Genomic DNA, 22,109 nt, shown 5'->3' on the forward strand with positions numbered 1-22,109 from the left:
ACACACACACACGCACACATACACGCACACACACACGCACACATACACACGCACACGTACACACACACATGCGTGAGCGTTTGTGAAGGTAGCCATTCCTACTAAATAAATGGAATGGTAATAGGACTCATTTTAAAACGTTCCTTTTAAAATGCGTTTAATGTCCTTTTTATTCTTTGGATGGAAGTTTATCTTTCGGTGATTTGCATCAGAGCGGCCAGAAAATTGTGTGCATGCACAAAGTTTTTTTCCTCGCCAAAGACGGATAGCGCTATCTGACCCTTGTCAGAATTATAGTTGTACGTTATCTCCTGTATCTGTACTGTACTCTGTCGTTTCCACGCGTTTCCATCCGCTAGGCCTCTTGTAGAATCAGTAGCTGAAAGAAATGAAACGGAAGGAACGGCTATGTACAGCACATTAAACGCGACGCACGGTTCTCTGACGTTCGATGTACGTCTAATGCGTCGCCCATTGTTCCTCGAGCGTTCTGTCCTTTGGGCATGCTGTTCTTATTCGTTTCTCATGTGTTTTCGCGCGTTCTACTGTCCTGTACAATCGTCCAATGTGCGTCTAAAACGGAAAATGATTATTTAATCTTTGTCTACCGGATTGACAATTTGAACAACGGATGAGCAAAATCTCGCCTGGCCGTTTCTTTTACGGTGGGCCTATATCCGGCAAAGTGTAACAAGGGCTTAAATGATACCCTAGTTTTGGTAGGCATTTTCAAAAGACCACTTATTAACTGAACCAGGGAGATATAGAGATTTCCATCTCCCAGATTAAACTGAGCACTCCTGGGATGAGTTTGCGTATTTGCAAGGCGGGAAACCTCCTAAACTCACCCTCGCAGCATGGAGCTACTGAAGTCCGGCGGTGGAGCTCTATACCCATGCTCAGCTGTCGAGTCCGTGCGCACCACCCCGCTTAAATTTCCTCCAGGGCTGTGTCGAAGGTATTCGCTGTAATCCCGGACTCAAACACTTTAATACTTGTAAAATAAGGAATCAAGTCTTATTTCCTTCCTCTCTCGTTTTTCTCATTCACTCTCTCCCTCCCCTTTCTACCCCTCTTTTTCTGTCTCCCCGCCTCTTTCCCTTTCCCTCTCGTGTTTTTTTCCCCTCTGTCTTGATATTTCTATTTCATTTCGTTTAATCTATATATTCCATCAAATTCACAGACACCATTGTTGTTTCCGTGATCCGATTTCCCGCATTCGCAACTGCGATTATCAATCACATGTCTGTAGAGGTGGGGTTTTTTTACATCTTTTTTTTTAGACCTTTCTATGCCGTCCTGCTCCTCGGCAATTCAACAAGGTATTTAGTAGTCTTCTCGTCGTTCCACGTTTTGGTCCACGGCCAAATAGTGTTCAGAGCCGACGTCGTGATATTTACTTCACCTAGCTGCTCTATCAAGCATGGAAATAACTGGCTATGCAGAATGGAAGTCCCGTGTGAATGGTTTGTCTGTTTAAACTCTTTTTGTGCATGGGTGACGTTTTTTGTAGATTGTCATCAGACATCACTCCGTGACAAAGTGCACCCCGCACCCACAGAATAATTTGCACATCACCGTAGGCTTGTCAAAATAGGGCTAGAATTCCGTGTTTAGTAAACACGTTACAGAAGGATCTCAAAGCCTCTGCGACAGCCATAATAGTATTCCTTGTCGACTAACTGCATCGGCCTACACATGGGGTGTTTGCTCTGTGTGGACGTCTGGAGACTCTGTGCCGTACCGCAGCTGGACCAACCCTTCAGTTTTAAAACGTGACTATTTGCAAACTTGTGGTCCCCGCAGAGGTGAGTTTGAAGGCGGAATCTAAGGGGCACAAAGACCTGCCCCTGTAGTGGTATCATCGGCCTTGCCAATATGAGTAGTCGACGCGCTTTATATAATGGCAGCCTAAACAGTTAGATGACGTCTCTTTAGGCAAGCAACACTGAGCTTTAAATTTCAAACCTGTTCATTGCTAGTTTAAAGGGAACAATGTATAGTGGATGCTGAGCATCGATTAAAATTTAAATCTAAAAGGTATATAAAAATAATTGCCACTGATTGTTGCGAATAACATATTGCTACCAAATCTTCGTGCTTCAAGAGATTCTAGTACAGCCTAACTATCGGTTCGGGACCTTAACCCTTTCATCCTTGTCACGTTCACTCTGTACTGACTGGACAATCAGGAGGAAATGCGCCAGGAGGTGACCTACATACAATATACTTCCTGATTAGCTGAACGAGGAGGAGGAGGAGGAGGGGAGGAGAAAGAGGACATATTCCATCAGTCTGCCTTTGAGCGTATTTCCTAGGGTGGGATATAGCCAAAGGAGATGCCTGTTGATTGACAATTTGCCGTACCAGTTTTAGTAATTAGGATGTTCATATTTTTCATCGTAGGGCCTATATATACATGGGTGTCTCGGGGCTCACGCCGTTAGCCACCTTAACTCTATAGAGTCCAAGGGGGTACATTGTGCCCCTCTCACCATATTTTCATTTCCCACTCCTACACCCTTTATTTGATTTCAACCATCTTTTGTGACTGTTCCTCAAATCCTATTGCAAACATTTTGCTATATAATTTAGCTATGTCTGATATTGTTGGTTGCCATGGCAACCGTAAACTGATAACCATGTCAGTCAGCTTTTGCATGTTTTTCTGTTTCAATTTCAGTTAACAAAATAAAAATGAATGAAATGTGGGTTTTCTTGACTGTAATTTGCTGAAGAACCAAAATTTGAAGTAAACAAATGGTTATGAATTACCCTGAAATCGTATTCTTATCATTTCCTTTATTTTTACCTGTATTATGATATAGGCATCAAGCAATAGATATAACAAATAATCGAAATACAGCATTTTCCAAAGACTACCCTTTTATTTTGTGTCATTTTCACACAGGCTTCCCCTGTAATATCATTTGTTTATCATATTATCAATCTGCAAACTCAAAGTTCCAATATCATGGAAATAATATGAAATGAGACACCATACATTGTACCTATCCCAAGCAATACATCATAGGTCTCATTATATTTCTTTATATTGTAATGAATGGCGCCTCCTCGTGTTGACCTTGAAATTTCAACCATAACATATAGTGGAGGTTGACTTTCTTTTCCTTTGTGTCAAATATGAAATAGTTTGATATAGAATAAAAACATATATGCAGGGGATACAGAAATATAAAGAAAAACATGATTTTAGCATATTTCCTATGTATTTCTTTATATTTTTGCAAAAAGCGTCCTCAATGAGTGACCTTGAGAAATTTCAAATGTTTGGTCATGTAGAGTAGGAGTTTCTCTACCAATGTGCCAAATATGACGGTGATATGTCATATAATAAAGAAGTTATATAGGGGGGCACAATATGCCCTCCCCCCCCCCCCCCCCCCCCCTTGGGCCTGAAAGGTGTCAAAATAGCTTGGGCTTTATAGGGTTAAAGTCAGTGCCCCACTCCCCTCCATAGCCCGGATAAACACGAGACGTACAGTTCTAACATGCAGAAGGCAAAGGTTGGGATGGTACAAACTCCGTTGTATCCCGAATAACGACATAATGAATCTTAGATGGATTCCAATTATTACCTTTTAATGAATTGTCAAAGCTCTGGAAAATCTTACAACACGTACCTCACACTGATTCGGATGAGAATATCTTAATTTTTTTTTGTTATTGCATTAAAGGGACTGGGGATGAGTGTTCGGTTGTGCAAAACATGCGAAAGAGAAGGTGCTTTGGGTATAAAATGAAAGGTAGATATGTAACTTAACATGTGTGAAAATATCTTGGAAATCGGAATCTTCTCAAATGTTTTAAAAAGCGAAAAACAAAACATACTTTTCTGGAAAAAGACCCTTCGATACGATGGCGATACGTATTTGAATTGCGGAATACTGCTTGTTGACTGCGAACATCAAGCCAACTTACAGCGAAATCAAGCCAACATGCCGAGTGAGCTGCGGAACTACTAGTAGTTATACGTAGAGCAATTGTGGCTAGCTCTACGGCTGGCTGTGCTATGGGCGCGGCGAGCGCTGGCCGCACTTCACTTGCCATAACTCGCATCATCATACACAGTGTCCAGTGCTAGTGCTTCTAAGCTCGAGCTGCTGTACGATCTTGCGTGTTTTCATTTGATGAGAGCGCTAACCTAAAATCAAAGGACTCCTCCTTTTCAGATTCACATGTCCTTCTTCCAAGATATTATGAGAGCTAGTTCTATCGTCAGAAGACTCGGTAGGCTACGTATCCTAAAAGCCATCAAACTCCATTTATTACAAGATTCTTCGTTGAGAAGTACCGAAAGCGGGATAGGTGAATGCGGTAAAGTAATACGTAGCCCGACCAGACGCCGGGCGGGCTATTATGTACAGCGACTGGGCTGTGCGTGTACGTACATAGAAACTTTTCCGGGTAAGGACGGACACAGCCGGCCCAGCGCTAGGTCGGTACCATGTACGCAGTAACTGCCGTGCTTCGCACGGCGTCTGGTCGGGCTACGTAGAAAAAAAAAATCAACGAAATCTCAATTTACAATAATTTACAATTCATGTAATTATTACATGAAACACAAACGGGTTGTGTTATTACATGTACATGCAATTCAATGCAATCTTCATGGCAAACCCATTTTTTTTTTCTTCAAAGATTTGAAACACAAGTACCGAGTAGGCCAGAGAATTCGAAGTATCCGGTACAATGTTATATCTAAACTTGCATTGGAACTAACCAATAGTTCATTTTTATTACCGGTACAACTTGTCATGTATTTGTAATTTCATGTGACTTTAATAGTTGTAACATTTATTGTGGATGATTTTCTTCACAATTGACACATGCACATACTAGGTTAGAAAGTTGGTCATTGGTATGGCTTAGGCCTTACCTATTTTCTGTATAAATAGGGTTAATTGGAATTATTTCACAGATACACACAAAAATGTTGGGAATCAGATCATTTTCAGTCTTCTAGACTGAATAATGTGACACCTGTAATAGTCTAATAACCAATCCAACAATTTCTGAGGCTATCTTATACATTTTCTTATTTATCGTATGTACAATGCAACCATGCATGATGCAATGTCTTGTTCACCTATACAAGGAGAAAATCAAGACACAAGGAATAATCTGTTCAAGTCAATTATTTCCACATAGGTCAACAACATTCACTCAGTTTTATCTAGAACCCTGATTGGGTTTTTATCATCAGAACACATTTTTTTCTCATTGGTAAATTGACGCTTAACAATTAGGCCTGTATACACAGGTAATATCTTCTTGTGATATTTCAGTGAATTTAAATCTAACACATTACTTATGTAGGGCTAGGGTTCACTTAGCTCTCTAGCACTCATCACACTAAAAGCAAACTAGGGCAGCACACATGTGTTACTTGGAAGGAGTCCCCTGGCTAACTAACTTGTAGCCAGTTTATTCTTCACATAATTTGGCATGGGTTTACATGTAAATGTGGGTTGTTACATAAATATGCATACACAAAATCAACATAACAAAACATGCAAATAAAGAAACAAAGGTTAAAACTAAATATTCATAATAATATGTAAATGATGTGCAGGCTTGGGTGATTTAGGCATGATTTCAGTATTACAGGGAACAATGGGTGAGAAGTGAAAGAGTGGAAAATGTCATGTGATATGTGGTGTGTCTGTGATACAATTGTAGGTGGGGTGTGTGGATGCATGTGGATGTGAATACCGGTACTACTGTATGTGTGGGTTGACGTATTTATGTGTAGAGGGGTGGTACCTGTAATAAAAGAAGGGGGGATACACTTATAATAAAAGGTTCAAAATAAATCCCTACACTTACGTTATACTACCATGCATAAATACAAATTTCATGTGCACATATAAATTGCATGTGTACATGGGACCTACATTAGAAGTTGTGTGTACCAGGGTACACTGACCTTACATTTTCTTTTATCTTTGCATGTATATTTGCATTTGGTGTTGCATCATGAGCACAGGTTCTAATTGCAAATGTGCTACATGTATTTAGAAACTGCTCTCACAGTAATGTGATGTGATATACAATGTAGAGATAACAAATCTGTGCTGGCTACTTGCATGTAGGCCTATATCTTTTAAATATAAAATGTCATAATAGAAATAGTTGTAAAGCAAAGATTGCCAATTGACACAGGTAAGGTAATCATTTGCAGAAAAAAAAAAGAAAAAAGAAACTGCTCAGCATTCTGTCATTAGTCAATTTGGGCATCTACACATTATACTCCTATCATATTGAACAATTATGATAATAATACTATAACATGTAAATTAAAAGAACCTTACAAATGCAACCACTTTCAAATAACTTGCACATTTGCAGGGAAAAAATATTGAAGTGAAAGTCCAAGAATCAATGTCACAGGGTTAATGACTTCAAGTACAAAGAACACTATACTATTTCAGTGTGGAGACCTTCTACATATTGCATTGTCAAAACACAATTGGTTTAGGGTTTGAGCATATACAATTATATCAGTAGAACATCATGTAGGGACCTACCAAAATGTATATTACAATGTATTTTTATATCTATGTGAATGAAAACTGAACATCTTGTTTGAAGCACTTCCAACACATTTGTTTATCAAAATTCATACTTTTTTTTTTTGGCCACAAAATATAGATGCAATGAATATTACAAGGGCACAAACTCCATTTACCACAAAAATATTGTCCTCATAATAATGTGATTTGATAGAGTTATCACAAAATTTTGTGCTGAAAAAGTGTCTTCCAAAATGCTGATGGACAATGCTACTGTGTAGGACCTGCTGTGCCACTTGAATGTAACACATGGCATGATATCAGTGATCACATAAATGATGAGGATAATAATCATTATGAAGATGATGATAGTAATAAAAAATTAGCAACAACAACAATAGTAGTAGTAGTAATAATAATAATAGTTAGAGCAATAATGAAATGTGTGAAAGGCCCTTCAGTGATGTACACTGTTGTGCATGACAGCCCTGCTTAAGTTCACTTTAAAACACTGATGCAATATTTTATCGTAACGGAGTAATTGTAGTTTTTCACCTCTGAAACACCTGGGAAACACAGGGGGAAAAAAGACCAAATGAAAAACAAGAGACCCGCGGGTCACGCGCTCACCTGAGTATCGCAATTTCACCTTCCATGCATTCTTGCACACTCTTACCTGAGAACATTGGAAACTTTAGGTCTGCATATGGATCCCTCCCCCCCCCCCCCCTCAACTCGGGGGGGGGGGGGGGGGGGGGGGGGGGGGGTAGGGGGGGGGGAGGGGGCAGGCAGTCCTGGATCTGAATCTGCAATTAACAAACTTGGAACTAAAGTCATCAATGTTCAAACTCATGGTATTAACTTTGCTTTATCATTTCTGGTTCTAGAGCAGAAGATTTTAAATATTCCTCAATGTGGGGGGGGGGGGGGGGGGGGGGGGGGGGTGGGCCCCCTAGGGGGCCCCCAAGAGGGACATGGTGCCCATTTGAAGGAATTGAGATTCTATCCCCCTAGGGATGCTACCTGCTAAGTTTGGTCAAAATTCATCTTGAGGTTTTCAAGAAGAAGATGAACATGTACAATTCAGGCTCCATTACAAGTGTTGGACTTCTCCCCAGCCCTCTCCTGGGTCCTAAGGGCGTGGGGGGGGGGGGGGGGGGGGGGGGGGGGGGGGAATGAATCCGCCAACCCCATGAAAAAAACTTGAAACTACAGTCATCAATGTACTAACTCATAGTATCATCTAAGCCCTATCATTTCTGGTTCTAGAGAAGATTTTTAAAGGTTCCTTAATTTTAGGGGGTTTGGCCCCCTAGGGACCCCCAGGTGGGCAATGGTGCCCATTTGAACAAATTGAGATCCTATCCCCCTAGGGATGCTACCTACCAAGTTTGGTGAAAATCAGACATGGCGATCTCAAAGTGAAGATGAAAATGTACAATTTAGGCCCCATTAGGACCCCTCCCCACCCCCTCACCTGGGTCCCAAGGGGGGCACCCCTGATTCCCCCATGAACAAACTTGAAACTACAGTCATCAATGTACTTACTCATAGTATCATCTAAGCCCTATCACTTCTGGTTCTAGAGAAGATTTTTAAAGGTTCCTTAATTTTAGGGGGTTTGGCCCCCTAGGGATGGGTCCCAAGGGGGGCACCCCTGATTCCCCCATGAACAAACTTGAAACTACAGTCATCAATGTACTTACTCATAGTATCATCTAAGCCCTATCACTTCTGGTTCTAGAGAAGATTTTTAAAGGTTCCTTAATTTTAGGGGGTTTGGCCCCCTAGGGACCCCCCAGGTGGGCAATGGTGCCCATTTGAACAAATTGAGATCCTATCCCCCTAGGGATGCTACCTACCAAGTTTGGTGAAAATCAGATATGGCGATCTCAAAGTGAAGATGAAAATGTACAATTTAGGCCCCATTAGGACTCCTCCCCACCCCCCTCCCCTGGGTCCCAAGGGGGGCACCCCTGATTCCCCCATGAACAAACTTGAAACTACAGTCATCAATGTACTTACTCATAGTATCAATTAAGCCCTATCACTTCTGGTTCTAGAGAAGAAGATTTTTAAAGATTCCTTAATTTTAGGGTGTTTGGGCCCCCCTGGGGCCCCCCAGGTGGGCCATGGTGCCCATTTGAACAAATTGAGATCCTATCCCCCTAGGGATGCTACCTGCCAAGTTTGGTGAAAATCGGTCATGGGGTTCTCGAGAAGAAGATGAAAATGTAAAAAGTTTACGCACGACGGACGACGGACGACGCACGACGGACGCCGGACGAAGAGCGATCGCAATAGCTCACTTGAGCCTTCGGCTCAGGTGAGCTAAAAAAGGACAAAACACTTTGTGCCTGGATATTGCAGCCCTTTCAGTTTCCAGTAACAGTTTAACGCACATGCAGTTTAGGAGTTTACAGGATTTATTTTCCCTACTTGCTACATGGGGCAAGAACAAATTTTCCAGGCAATCAATTCACTGTTTCATTCTGATTCACACATTTGAGTACTAACATGTTTGTTGTTACCTCACAGGAAAGACAGAAATAGAGAGTTCAGAGATATAAATGTAGTGTCATATCAGTTATCACTGCCATCACATGAATGTAGTCTATGATTGGAATTGATGTTATTCATGTTCAATGTGCATTTATCAGAATCCCCAACAATCCTGGTACAAAGGTGCAGCTTTTTCATTACTAACATGTCTTTTGCTATAATACACAATGAAGGCATAAATTGACAGTAGGCCTACAGGAAGAACTGGTGTCAGAGCTATTATCATTGCCATCACTTGGATGCACTCAACATAATTATGATATTGAAGTCATCCAAGTTCAGTTTTCAAACATTTGCCAGCCACAAAGAAGAACATGAGAGGGGATGTCACTGGCTTCATGGAGCTAAGTAGTTGGGAGGGCTGGTTCTGATTGATGAGAGGGGATGTCACTGGATTCACTGAGCTTGGTGGCAGAGAGGGCTGGTTTCCACTGGCGAGATGGATGTCACAGGTCTCACCGAGCTGCGTAGCCTAGAAGAGGCAGTCTTATTTGGCGAGAGGGGGTGTCACTGGCTTCAACAACCTGGATATCTGTGATGGCACTTGGATGTGATGCTAGCTGTTCCACTGCAATAGAGGCCAACAAGCACATTCTATTGATCTCTCATCTAATGACTGAATGTTGGTAATAAAGTAACTACTACACATTTACAATGAAAAATTATTTTACTACTCATATAGACTCAATTAACTATTCAGTAATACACATAGTAAATATTCTCTTTAAAGACTATCATTCAAGCAATGACAAGTTTAGTACTGATGAAAGCAATTATGTTATATGCTGAAAGTCCAATGAAAATAGCTCATTTTATTTATGATATTTACATAAAAATTCCCTAATATGCATGCCAAAGGGACGTCTTCATCATCTACTGTAAAAGTGGAAATTTCTTGCGGTGTTGGTTGAAATTTTCACGCATTTCGCGTAAGCCGAAACTAGCGCGAAAATAAAAGCATGCGAATATTTTTGCTCGCCATTTGTTCAAGTAGTTGATGTCTTGATTCCGCGGAACTATAAACATGCGAAGCTCTTCTTACCCCGCCGACCGCAAAAAATTAGTCGCGCTAAAATATCCACTTTTACAGTAACCTGTTATCTCCTTACATCTGCCCAGGCTCTGATAAAATCAATATCTGTCAGCACTCTCACCAGGTTTTGATCCACTTCAATTTGACCCAAGTCCTTTCCTCAGAGTAGCATTTTCCTCCACAACTAATTGGAGAAGGCAACGGCATTCATGAACTTGTCCTTTTTCCATTTCACAGGGGCATCTGGACTGGAGTTCATCTGTATATCAGACACAATGAAAGGCATTAACACGGACTTACAATTAGGATAGTCCCGTTAGTTCTTCACCAATCTGTAAATTTAGTCACAGAACTTGCTATCCCATGTATTTCAGTGTAGAGTCTACCAGGTAGCTTTATCTTGTAGTGCTCACATACATGCAACAGAGAAAACTCCATGAAATATGTTAGAAATAGACTGTCTACTGTAGAACTTAAATAGCAAAAAGGAAAATAAGACCTACAGAGACCCTAGCCAAATTTTTGATGAGTTGACACTGCACATGACGTCGGGATGACCTCAGCCTCTCATTGTGCATCTGGGTAATTCTGTGAAGTTGGGGCACGAAGTGTGACATTTTAGCATAACTCAATACTAATTATGCTATACATGTATTGTTTATAGGCTTTGCAGTTGTATTGAGACCATACATTTTCCTGGAAATTTTGTGCCATTCCGACTCAATTTTGATGAAATTATTAAAACGATATGTAATGGTGTCCTGTAGCATCGTGACGTGTCCATGTAGCATCGTGATAGTAAACATTTGGTCCTAAAAGACAAATTAAGGCAATTAGCTTGACCAAAATTTGATATAATATGCATAATTACTAGATTAGTCAGATAGCTAAATATCTTAACTCTCCTTTCCACAGTTTTACACAAAAAAGGACACCGCATAGCATCGTGATACATTTTGTAATTTTCTTTTAAAATTGAAACTGTGTACAGGAAATTTGAGATATTTAGCTATCTTATTCATACCTTGTAAATATGCATATTGCATCAAATTTTGGTCAAGCTCATTGCCATAATTTGTCTCTTTGGACCAAATTTTAAAATATCACGATGCTACGTGGACACGTCACGATGCTCCAGGACACAGTGTTACATATTGTTTAATAACTTCATTAAAATTGAGTCTGAATGGCACAAAATTTCCAGGAAAATGTGTGGCCTCAATGCAAATGTAAAGCCTACAAACAATAAATGTATAGCATAATTGATATTGAGTTATGCTGACATGTATTTTGTCAATATCACGATGCTACATACATGGACACTGCCCCAACTTCATGGAATTACCCATCTACAAAGTAGGCCCTATTTATTTATATGTTGTGTATACAACCTCATATCGGGCCTATGATGTCTTTCAATCCAGCCACATGCAAGGGATTTGGGGGTCTGTATAATTCCACATACAATCATATAGTAGGCCTATATGTGGCTGCAATGTACAAACTATGTAACTTGTAACCCTAAAAGTAATGATCAAGACAACCATAATCTTATTAACCACTACCACAGCTTTGGGTTTTAAAAAAAAATGTTATAAGTTAAATTACAGCAAGAATAAGAACAGCATCGTTTGAGAACACAGAGTTATCTATTCAATTTATTGATGTTTTGTGTACTAAATATCAACATTAACTTTCATTTGCAGGTTCAAAACAGTTGTTGGATCTAGGTGTATTAAAATAGTACCAGGTAATTAAAGTTAGTTTGTACAAACCTTTTGTACCAACGGAAGGGCTGGTCTCAATGGGCAAGAGGGGATGTCACTGGCTTCATCAAGCTGGGAGGGCTGGTCTCGACTGATGAGAGGGGACATCACTGGCTTCACCAAGCCGGGTATAGGCTAGCTGGTCGAAACTGACGAGAGGGAATGTCACTGGCTTCATCAAGCTGGTTAGCTAGGAGGGCTGGTCTCAATTGATGAGAGGGGATGTCACTGGCTTCACCGAGCTGGGTAGCTGGTCAAAACTGACGAGAGGGAATTTCACTGGCTTCATCAAGCTGGGTAGCTGGGAGGGCTGGTCTCAACTGACCAGAGGGGCTGTCACTGGCTTCACTGAGCTGCCTAGTCAGGATGGTCCTTGAATGCGATGCTGGCTGTTGCTCTACAAAAGATACCCACAATAATATCTGACAGACCTTTCTCAACAATTAGCACCTACTGTGCTACAAAGCATACACCATTAACCACTACACTATAGAGACTGAGTGAACTGCGCTACAATGCATATACGCCATTAGCCACTTATGTATGTACGCACAATAGATACACTTCAATCAACATTTTTGCAATGCCATGTGTACCGGAGACAATAACAAGGTACTGGTACCTTACCAAACATGTGAATTCACGTTTTTGGTCCGATCATAGCTGTGATGACAACATATACACAGTTGAGTCTCCACAAAGTATTTTGTAAAAACCGAGAGTTACCAGATTCGCTGACACTTTCATTCATTCAGTGTCGTTTCGTAAAATTGGATTTCTCGCCTATCGCCAATTTGTAACAAACGTCAGTTCTGATGAGTGTCGTAACTTTCTTATTTCGACATTTTGAGACCCATAATTTGACATGAAGGTAGAATAGGGCAACATAATCCAGAATACGGTAAAATAGGAATTCGCGTATTTACATGCAAAACACAAATAGCGTGCCATTTCTTACTGTGAACAGCGATTTATGTGTAATAGAGAAGCACATTTCAAAAAGGAGAAATGTTGAGCCAAATTTGGGATGTCATTCATAGGCAAAAAAATTTCCATGTTAACTTATGGTAACTATACACAGCCCAGTTGCTGTACGTAGGTACATAGCGACAGGATTCGCACAGCGTACCGTACTTACAGCGTCTACCACTCCTAGTCCGAGGCCCTTTTTCTCTGCCATTATAGCTGTAGCCCGACCACACGCTGTAAGTACACTGTGCGAATCCTGTCGCTACGTACGTACAGCGACTGGGCTGTGTATAGTTACCATAACTGGAAATTTTTTTGCCTATGAATGACATCCCAAATTTGGCTCAACATTTCTCCTTTTTGAAATGTGCTTCTCTATTAATTACACATAAATCGCTGTTCACATTAAGAAATGGCACGCTAATAAAGTGTTTTGCATGTAGATAATACGCGAATTCCTATTTTACCGTATACTGGATTATGTTGCCCTATTCTAGTACTCTACTTTCATGTCATTAAATTATGGGTCTCAAAATACATAGGTCTAAGATACCTACCATACCTCAATCGCATTCTGAATACACCTTTTTGTGAATCTGCATGTAGCCTTTCTCCACATATGTGAGTATTAAAAATCTCAGGCAAACTCTGATAGGCCTACAACTGTAAAATATATCTTTTAGTTTAATAGAAAAATGTTAGGGTGTGGCATAGGACACCTAACAAAATTACTAATCTAGGCCTACTATCAGTATTACTAAATAGTAGGCCAATAGTGTGTGTAGATCCTCTAAGTGACATCTCTATCAATTAATGTTACACTAACAACACTAAACACTGTAACAGTTGTTATAGGTCCTACTCACACTGAACTAGTTATGAGGTCTTTCGAGTTTCACAAATTTATTACCGATCCAGCCGAAGTGAAATGACATCTCTGTCGTTCAGCCCCTTATCTTCTAGTGTCTTGAGGGGAATTGGGACTCTACATTTTATTTTTCTGTCACCATCTCCATACTCTGTCACTGGTTTTCATGGTCTTCCTCTTCTTGGAGACAGATCTCTCGCTCTCCACCTGCGGCTCCATTGTTAGTGTGGATGGTATTTATACGCAGCCAGCAGATCAGAGTTCAAGCGGACCCGTGCCAGCTACAAGCTGCCGGGCGGATCCCGGGAAATGCACCGATAACGCTCGCTAGCCAGTGAACAGGCACCCGGGTTTCGCCTCGCAATAGGGGCGATATCTTGGGCTTGCTTTTCGCCGAGGAGAAGGCAATACATTAACGCTGTGCCAAAATCGGACAAAAGAGGGAGGCAAAAAAAAAACACTTGAACGGAGAGCCTCTAAGCCGACCCCCCGTGATTTTGACAAGCGTTACATGTAACGCTCTTCAAAAAATCATAGATATCTTCATAATGCCGTATTTTTCATCGATTCTTTTTCATTGCTTAGTCCTTTCATAGACATTGGTCCTTGTTTTTGCCTGTTTCACTTCATGAAATAGCACTTTTGCATTTTGGGTTCCAACACTCATCCCCAGTCCCTTTAAGGGATACATCACCGTAAATCGCATCAAGAATAGTTAGAGAGCATTATCAGCTTGATTAGTGGCAGTCTTACTGTAGTCATATAAGATTAAAACATGCAGCATAACGCGCTGTGGTGTAATTTTTCTGTCGATCAAAGAGCAAAATGATCAAAGATCTTTGACCGTAAACATACAAATCACATTTAACAAAGGTTCACGCAAGCAACAACTAACACCAGCTCAACCAACAACAGATTTCTATTGGGTGATATTCGTTTTTCCGAAGGTTCGTTAATGTGAAAATGAAATAAGGCTCATCATTCTGATGGTTCGTTCTTTCGAAATACACAAATTCCCTTATACTTAAATGTTCGAGAATTTGAAAAGGAGAAAGGGTTCGTCAATCCGAACATTTTGGATGTTATTCCGAAGATTCGTAAATCCGAAAATGACGTATGGTTGGATAATTCGCAAGGTTCGTTAATCATGTTAATTCGAAAATGAAAGGAAGGAATCCTCGGAATTACAAACTGCATATCATTTTCGCCTTGTCGAGCCTTCGGAATAGCAAACTTGATTTCAGTTTGGGATTAACGAACCCTTTGGAAAAACGAAGCCTATTTCATTTTCTAATGAACGAACCCTTGGAAAGATGAACTTTATTTCACCTTCGGATTAACGAACCCTCGTAATAACGTATTTTAACTAATCATCCATATCAGGGCCACAGACACACGTGTCCCCATACAAACATGACATATTGGTTATTGATCGAAATTTCAGCACCACATGGCCAGATTTTCCTCATTCAAGCGAGCATAGATTTAAATGCACTTACTATGAACGCATCGGATAGTCTACAGGGGAAAAAAAAGGAGAAAAATCACAGACAAGACAAGAGAAATGATCCATTATTCACTTTCAGTTATATCTATTGTCCTCAAAGCAAACCCGAGTTAATTCCTACACAGTTGTATAAAATCATATAGAAAATGTAAATATCAGATGTTGAACAAATAAATCAGCATTTGCATTTCGTATCAAAACATAAAAAAAATGAAAGCATCAAACTGGAAGAATTGCATTCTGTAAAAATAAAACACACATACAAAAAAACCCTATTTTTTGAGAAAGAATAGGCATTACAGGGTCTACGTCTTATAACTACCTATGGTTAAATGTAATGTCATGTCATCACTTGTTTTTCTATTATTCTATTATTTTATTATTCAGTATCTGTTTCATATTATGTTACTTAATTACACACTTTACAAAATGTTTAACTAAGGGTTCGATATTACATAAGACTCTGTGGCTCTGGATATGACTACCGTGTTCTTTAAGAAGACCAGATAAATATATAAACAAATAACACTGGAATACACACACTTTTACTTGTCTGGTATTTGTTTCCATAGATATCCGGCCTCAGCCCAAACCGGAAATTATCGAGAGGCGTTTCAAGAAATTAAAGGTACGTGTCAGAATCTATTTCTATCATCATGATCCATATTCTTCCATACAACAATATTTGAAAAAAAAAGAAGCAAGACTACAGTCTTTTTGTTGTTGTTGTTGTTGTTCTGAGTATAATTATTGATAATTGTGGGCTAGTGTCTGGGTGTGGTTATGTTCGATCCAAATTACAAGCAACGAATTAGTTCATTAAAAAAGAGTTCGAAATTCATACAAAAATCATTGATTAAGAAATTGTCGCAAACTTCAAAAGGCAGGTTTTATGGAAATACGCTGAATTGTCTTTATGATGTCAGGAAATATATATATATATATATATATATATATCGTGGATTATCAATGTGTTTTTATACATAGGAGCTAATAACTTTGTGTACCACCCGAAATTTAGTGCTGGTGTTCTCAGCCGTTACAACGTTCATCGTCCTCAAAAGATTATCTCCATTGTTATACCATAGATCTCAAACTTTCTTTAACCTGTTTGTCATCCCCGGCTCAAGACTGGTCGCAGCACATCCCCGGGAGGACATTCTTCCTGATTCCTTCTTTTGAACTTTTTTTTTTCGCACAGTATATTCCACAGACCGATTAAGCGATTGTACCTGCGGCAAAGAAAAACAGGCTTATGATGACAAAAATAAATGTAAGATACAAGTCAAATAACAATGGATTAAAATCTATATCTATAAAAGACCATGAATGACGGATGATTATCTAACACAATGTTTTACTTTGTTTCTTGAATTAAGAACTAAAAATCATTAGCGAAATGGATAGACCAAACATGCGGTAAAAAGAACTACATTTGTATTAACTTATACAGACTTGCGCTATTTACGACAGTGTATCAATGGCATCGTTTATATCAAGACAATTATTATCAATTACCTGAGTACGGGTTCCTCTTGTTATGCATTTTGATCACCAAAGAAGTACGCTTTGAACTACGCTCTTGGAAATTCAGCTTTAATGAAAGAAAGCAGGGAAGTTATCACGTCAAAGAATAATGGGTAACAACGGAACAAGGAAGAAAAATTTCGTACAGGGAACCTTTTGAGAGGACAAATCTCTATTGTCAACTCAGCCTTGCCATGCCCGTGTATAGGTCTGTAATGATGAATCAACGTCTTACCAGATAAATGCGCCAGTACATTTGCATTTCAATGGGGAGTAGGTATATAAACACGTTGTACTGGGTTAGATTTCTGTGTCGCCTCATCCTGGTATAGACACGATAAATGCTTACAGACAACCGTAGACAACACTTAAATTGAATAGGGTCTGGGTGCTGGGCGGTTGTGGGCAAAAGCTGTCAGAATTATTGCAAAAGGGGAACAGATGTTATGAAAATATCGCAAACACAAAACGTGTGATGGCTGGCATTGTTTGATAATGATAATGATATATATATATATATGTGTGTGTGTGTGTGTGTGTCTGTGTCTGTGTGTCTGTGTGTCTGATGTACATGTGTTTATGATTGTACGTGTCCCCCCTCCACGCCCAGGTTCTGCTGGAAATCGGTAAATTTCTAAAGCGAGAGATATAGAGAGAAAGACAAATCGCGTGTACAATATGAACTATTAAAAAGAATAATCCCCAATATTATAGCGTCAGATATGATTAACAAAACCGGTCATATATTTTATTTGTACTTGCCAGTTTTTATTACAGTAATATATTCTGTGTATTGTAACTATATATATAGCCCTTGTATCATACTTTTGAACATGTGTTGTACTCTCATACCCCTGAAGGGGGTCGACAGAGATAATAAGATATCAAAAATATCAACAACAAAAAATATCCAGAGACGAATAGGCAACGTAATGATTGAATATTTCATACCACAACTTAATTAATCATGCTCTATCAACCTTAAGCAGAAGTGAAATGGAATAAAAGGTACAAGTATAAGGTTAAAAAGAAGGAATAGAAAAGAAAAAGGTACACAGACGATACGTTACAACAGAACGACTATCTTTGCTTTTTTATTAATAGTCCTGTTAAGGATTTCAAAGAAAATGTAGACTGGAAGTGATAGTAACAGATCAGTGAAACTAGAGCAGAGTGGTACATATCAATAAGGAAATAAAACTCGTTAAAGTGTCCTTAACAACTTAAGTACGGCAGCTAACATGGCTAATGAAAATTTCCTAATATGTATCTCTGCCGTGTGATTGCGACGTAACTTATTGTGTTATACTCCCAGTTTGTGTGTAACATAAAGCAGTATAAGAAAAGAATATCGTGACAAGAGTCTTTTTTGTTTGTTTGAAATAGTTATCTCAAAACTGACTGTGTGTTTGATAATGTGCAGAAACCTATATTGATGAAGTTATACAGCAAGGTTATTTCTGCAAATGTTCTTTTTGTTTTATGTATTGATTTATTTTTCTATTACTCTAGGGACTTCGTGTAAAGTGTGTATGCCAATTTCACTTCTTCAATATCTGTGCAATTATCTAGACACAAAAGAAAATGCTTCAATGAAATCAAGGTGAATGAGTTATATAGACTTGTTATTAACTTACTTTACAATTACCACACAACATGACATATAGTGATGGAAATAATTTTTGAAATTGAGTGATTCTGATACTCCAAGATTGACAGCTTTTATAGAATATCAAATAAGAATGTAACATTACAATTCGAAGTGATATAACACATTCTCTAAAAGTGTATTGAAATTAATTAAAAATTTAATTTCAATAATTTTTAGAATTGAATAATGGTTTAAAGAAAACGTAAGGTAGGTACGGATCTTAGGTCATTTAGATCTACCGACCTAAGATCCGAACCTTAGAATAATGAATGTAGCATTACAATTCGAAGTGATAAACACATTCTCTAAAAGTGTATTGAAATTAATTAAAAATTTAATTTCAGTGGTTTTCAGAATTGAATAATGGTTTAAAGAAAACATGAGGCAGGTAGGATCTTACGTCATTTATATCTACTGACCTAAGATCCGTACCTTAGAATAAAGAATGTAACATTCCAATTCAAAGTGATAAACACATTCTCTAAAAAGTGTATTGAAATTAATTTAAAAATAATTTCAATGATTTTTAGAATTGAATAATGATTGAAAAAAAAATCATAAGGCAGGTACGAATCTAAAGTCATTTAGACCTACTGACCTATATCAAAAGACGTGCATTTATAGTCAACGTTCAAATCAAACAAGTTTACATCTACATGTGTGTCAGATAAACAATTTCCTAAAAGTTTAATACAAAGACGCTACCCTGATTCATGCCACATTTTTCTCGAGGCAATCCAGTTTGAACAGAGCTGTAATAAGCCTAAACAGGAAAGGAAAACTACAAGTAAAGCTATGTCGCTTGTCCTGCTGCCTGTATAGAGGATACAGTGGACGTAGACGGATGCGTTCTAGAGAGCTTTCTGCTGTAAAGGGCAGATCCCCGGGGCATATATTGAACACGTGTCCCTTTGAAACGCCCCTTGCTTTCGGAATTGAAACCTTACAGCGCCCTGCCCCTTTAATAGCGATGGGTTATTCTGAATCAAGTGCATTGAACACCTGGCAAATACGATTGGCGTGCACACCCCGATCAATATAAATCCTGCAATCCATATGTTGACCTCTATTGATGCCTTTTGGTCTGTAAGAAAAAAAAAAACCAAAAAAAAAAACACAAAAAAAAAACAAATTACAAAATACTGCATGAAAATATGTTCAGAAATCAATAGATAACACCAATTGGATCGCAAGGACCTTTCAAGTTCATTTTACTGCCGAGACCACATTGTATGGTCAATGGGCAGGGATTATTATTGCCTTACAAAGTGGAGTATCATACTATTTACCACTTTCAAAAGAAAGGTTGTACCTATATAGTGACCTTAACATTTGCTCACGTTACGCAAACCCCTGCGTGCAAACGGTTTTTAAGCATCCATATTCACGAGAAGAATGAAAACTGAACAGTTTGTCTGTGGGTAAAGAAATCTAAAAACTCCAGCTAATAAGTGTTTGGTAAAATATTTTGAGCACAATGCAGAATGTCACTGACTATGTTGATGTTTATTTCAGAGGGCTCTCGTCCACGACTTTAATTTCTCAGAGTTGCTCTTCTGTGTGATGAAATCGTGACCTTGCATAAAATAGTAAAGAAAAGAAAGTATGCATGAATTCTTAATACCAGAATTTCTCGCTCTATGTTGGACCGGATTTTGGTAAACTGTAATCAAACAAATCACATTTTCTAATAAGGGGAATTAAAAGATTGCTTACCTCTGATCGATATGTACATAAGACAGTAAGATAAAAAAGAGAGGAGAAAATTGATTAAGAGACCATTTTCAATGTTCACACGGAAGTGAGCGGAGAATCTAGACAACGCCGTTCTTGCATGAATAGCTCTGTTGTTCACTGTTTTTGGAAAATGGTCCAAGTAATCAATCAAGGTTCTCTGCACCACTATTGTTAATCTGTCTTGACGCAAAGGGGTTATTCTAGTTGGTCTTGAGTGGCTTGGTCGTTCCTCTTCAGCAAACACACACACTCAGATTAAAGGTGTCTTTTACCACTGGGAACTGTGATTAGAAAAAAAAAATGTTCGAGCTGTCGCATTTACTGCATCACTGTGTATGTCAATTGTATTACTAAACATTCTCTACATTTGGCAATAAAGCGAGCATTAATACAAGGATATATCACTATTTTTCTCAATAAACCATAACTGTAGACGGTTTATTCATATGTATAGTTCCAATTTTTTAAACTTAATATTCTTTATACTGATTAACACTTTCTCGTATGTTGTTTCTATCCCTATAAACTCAGATTGTAGAACTATTTTTAAGCACTAAAGCTGGGTTTTTGTTTCATCTACAAATGGTAAATAATGCCGTTAATGATGATAAAAGAGCAGATTTTTTTTTTCTTGCATTTTTTTTTACCATTAGTTAAAGCTCCCCTCCCCCCCCCCAAAAAAAAAAAAATGCTGAGAATTATAACGTTGCTTCCGCATAGGTGTAAAATAAGTGGAACACTACAATAAATGGATTGGAAAAGTCTATCAGTTTAATGTTATGAATGTGTCTACATTTGGGTTGCCTCAGTTTGAGCCCGCTCTAAAAATAAAGAAGAAGGTCTACAAAAGTCAAATCACAGTGGCTTAAATATGAAGAGTATGTTAAAATGATTTCCCAAAATCGTCATTTTTTTTCTGTAAAGAGTAAACGCAAGTATTTCTTTGGCGTGTTACTGAAATACTGTATTACAGCATGCGAAGGCACATTCGATGTATTTCGCATATTACGTATAGTAATTAGCCCTCCCGAAAGATATACCGGGACTGAAAGGTGTCCTTCAGTATACATGCATGGTATAAGCTACACATTAATTCACATCATGGATCTTGTCGCTGTATCTTCGATAGTCGACGGGTATGAATAATTTGAATGGGGCAACACTTACGTTGCATTACGTTCCCTGGCGCAAATGAATTGGCACAACGCTCTAAGATAAACCTTATAGGCCATGTTTTATTGAAGGACTGTTTTTGTGTTTTTTTTTTTACATCGGTTTGCTATTTACGAGTTAAGTGATTAGAAAATTGGTATAAAGGAGCATCATACTCTTTGGTTGTTGACATGATAGCATTACGTAACAGCCACTCTCATCCTTGTTCAATTACTCGCCAACTGCCGAGCCTTTTAATGTCAGCATGTATAGTCAGTCACCTGCGGTGAACTCATTCATAATACAGTTTAAGTCACGTTTTCAGACACTCTGGAGTCTTGTGGAGCACTCTGTATTAAGTCACCACCATTATAAAAACCAAAAAGATTTCGGTCATGTACCCGTTATCAATGTACGTGTGAGGGTGTGTGTAAGTATCACCATCAGTATTATGCGTGTATGTATGAGTGCTGCATTCCTTCTCTATGCTAGGAAATTAATATTTCAGTACGTGTATCTTGTCAATGTGACGCTCCATTAGCACCCTTGAGTCAGTCCTTCAAAGAGTGAAGGAGGACAGAGAATGATTTGATCATTTCTGTGGCTTTTCAGTGATACGTGTAATGGCAAAATAATTAGGTTCAGCATCCTGATCAATAAACTATAGTAATCGTCTGATTGCTATTTGCGTGTGCACAATAATCATCCTGAGTGACTGAGAAAGAGTGATTTTGCAGGGATCGGTGTTGTATTTTGAAATCGTGTATTTCGCATGCTTTCGTAAATGCAAAGACTAAAGAT

General features: G+C 38.7%; 1 protein-coding gene and 1 long non-coding RNA gene across 2 annotated transcripts in view; one reads left to right on the plus strand and one right to left on the minus strand.

The window, feature by feature from the left end:
- LOC139738047 (formin-like protein 3) overlaps positions 1–22,109 on the plus strand; it is a 78,363-nt gene that overhangs the window by 11,596 nt on the left and 44,658 nt on the right. The window contains exon 2 of the mRNA XM_071648710.1: positions 15,814–15,869. Coding sequence (XP_071504811.1) covers positions 15,814–15,869 — 56 coding nt within the window. The remainder of the gene's footprint in view (positions 1–15,813; positions 15,870–22,109) is intronic.
- On the minus strand, positions 8,198–14,177 carry LOC139738046 (uncharacterized). The gene is made up of 4 exons (XR_011711415.1): positions 13,777–14,177; positions 11,907–12,294; positions 10,253–10,390; positions 8,198–9,666 (listed from the first exon to the last, which is right to left on the minus strand). It is a non-coding gene; the product is annotated as an uncharacterized lncRNA (long non-coding RNA).

This window comes from Diadema antillarum, unplaced genomic scaffold (assembly GCF_040938485.1).
Source record: "Diadema antillarum isolate AM-2024a unplaced genomic scaffold, OU_Dant_1.0 seq00000720_RagTag, whole genome shotgun sequence".
In the NCBI taxonomy this organism is placed as follows: Eukaryota; Metazoa; Echinodermata; class Echinoidea; order Diadematoida; family Diadematidae; genus Diadema; species Diadema antillarum.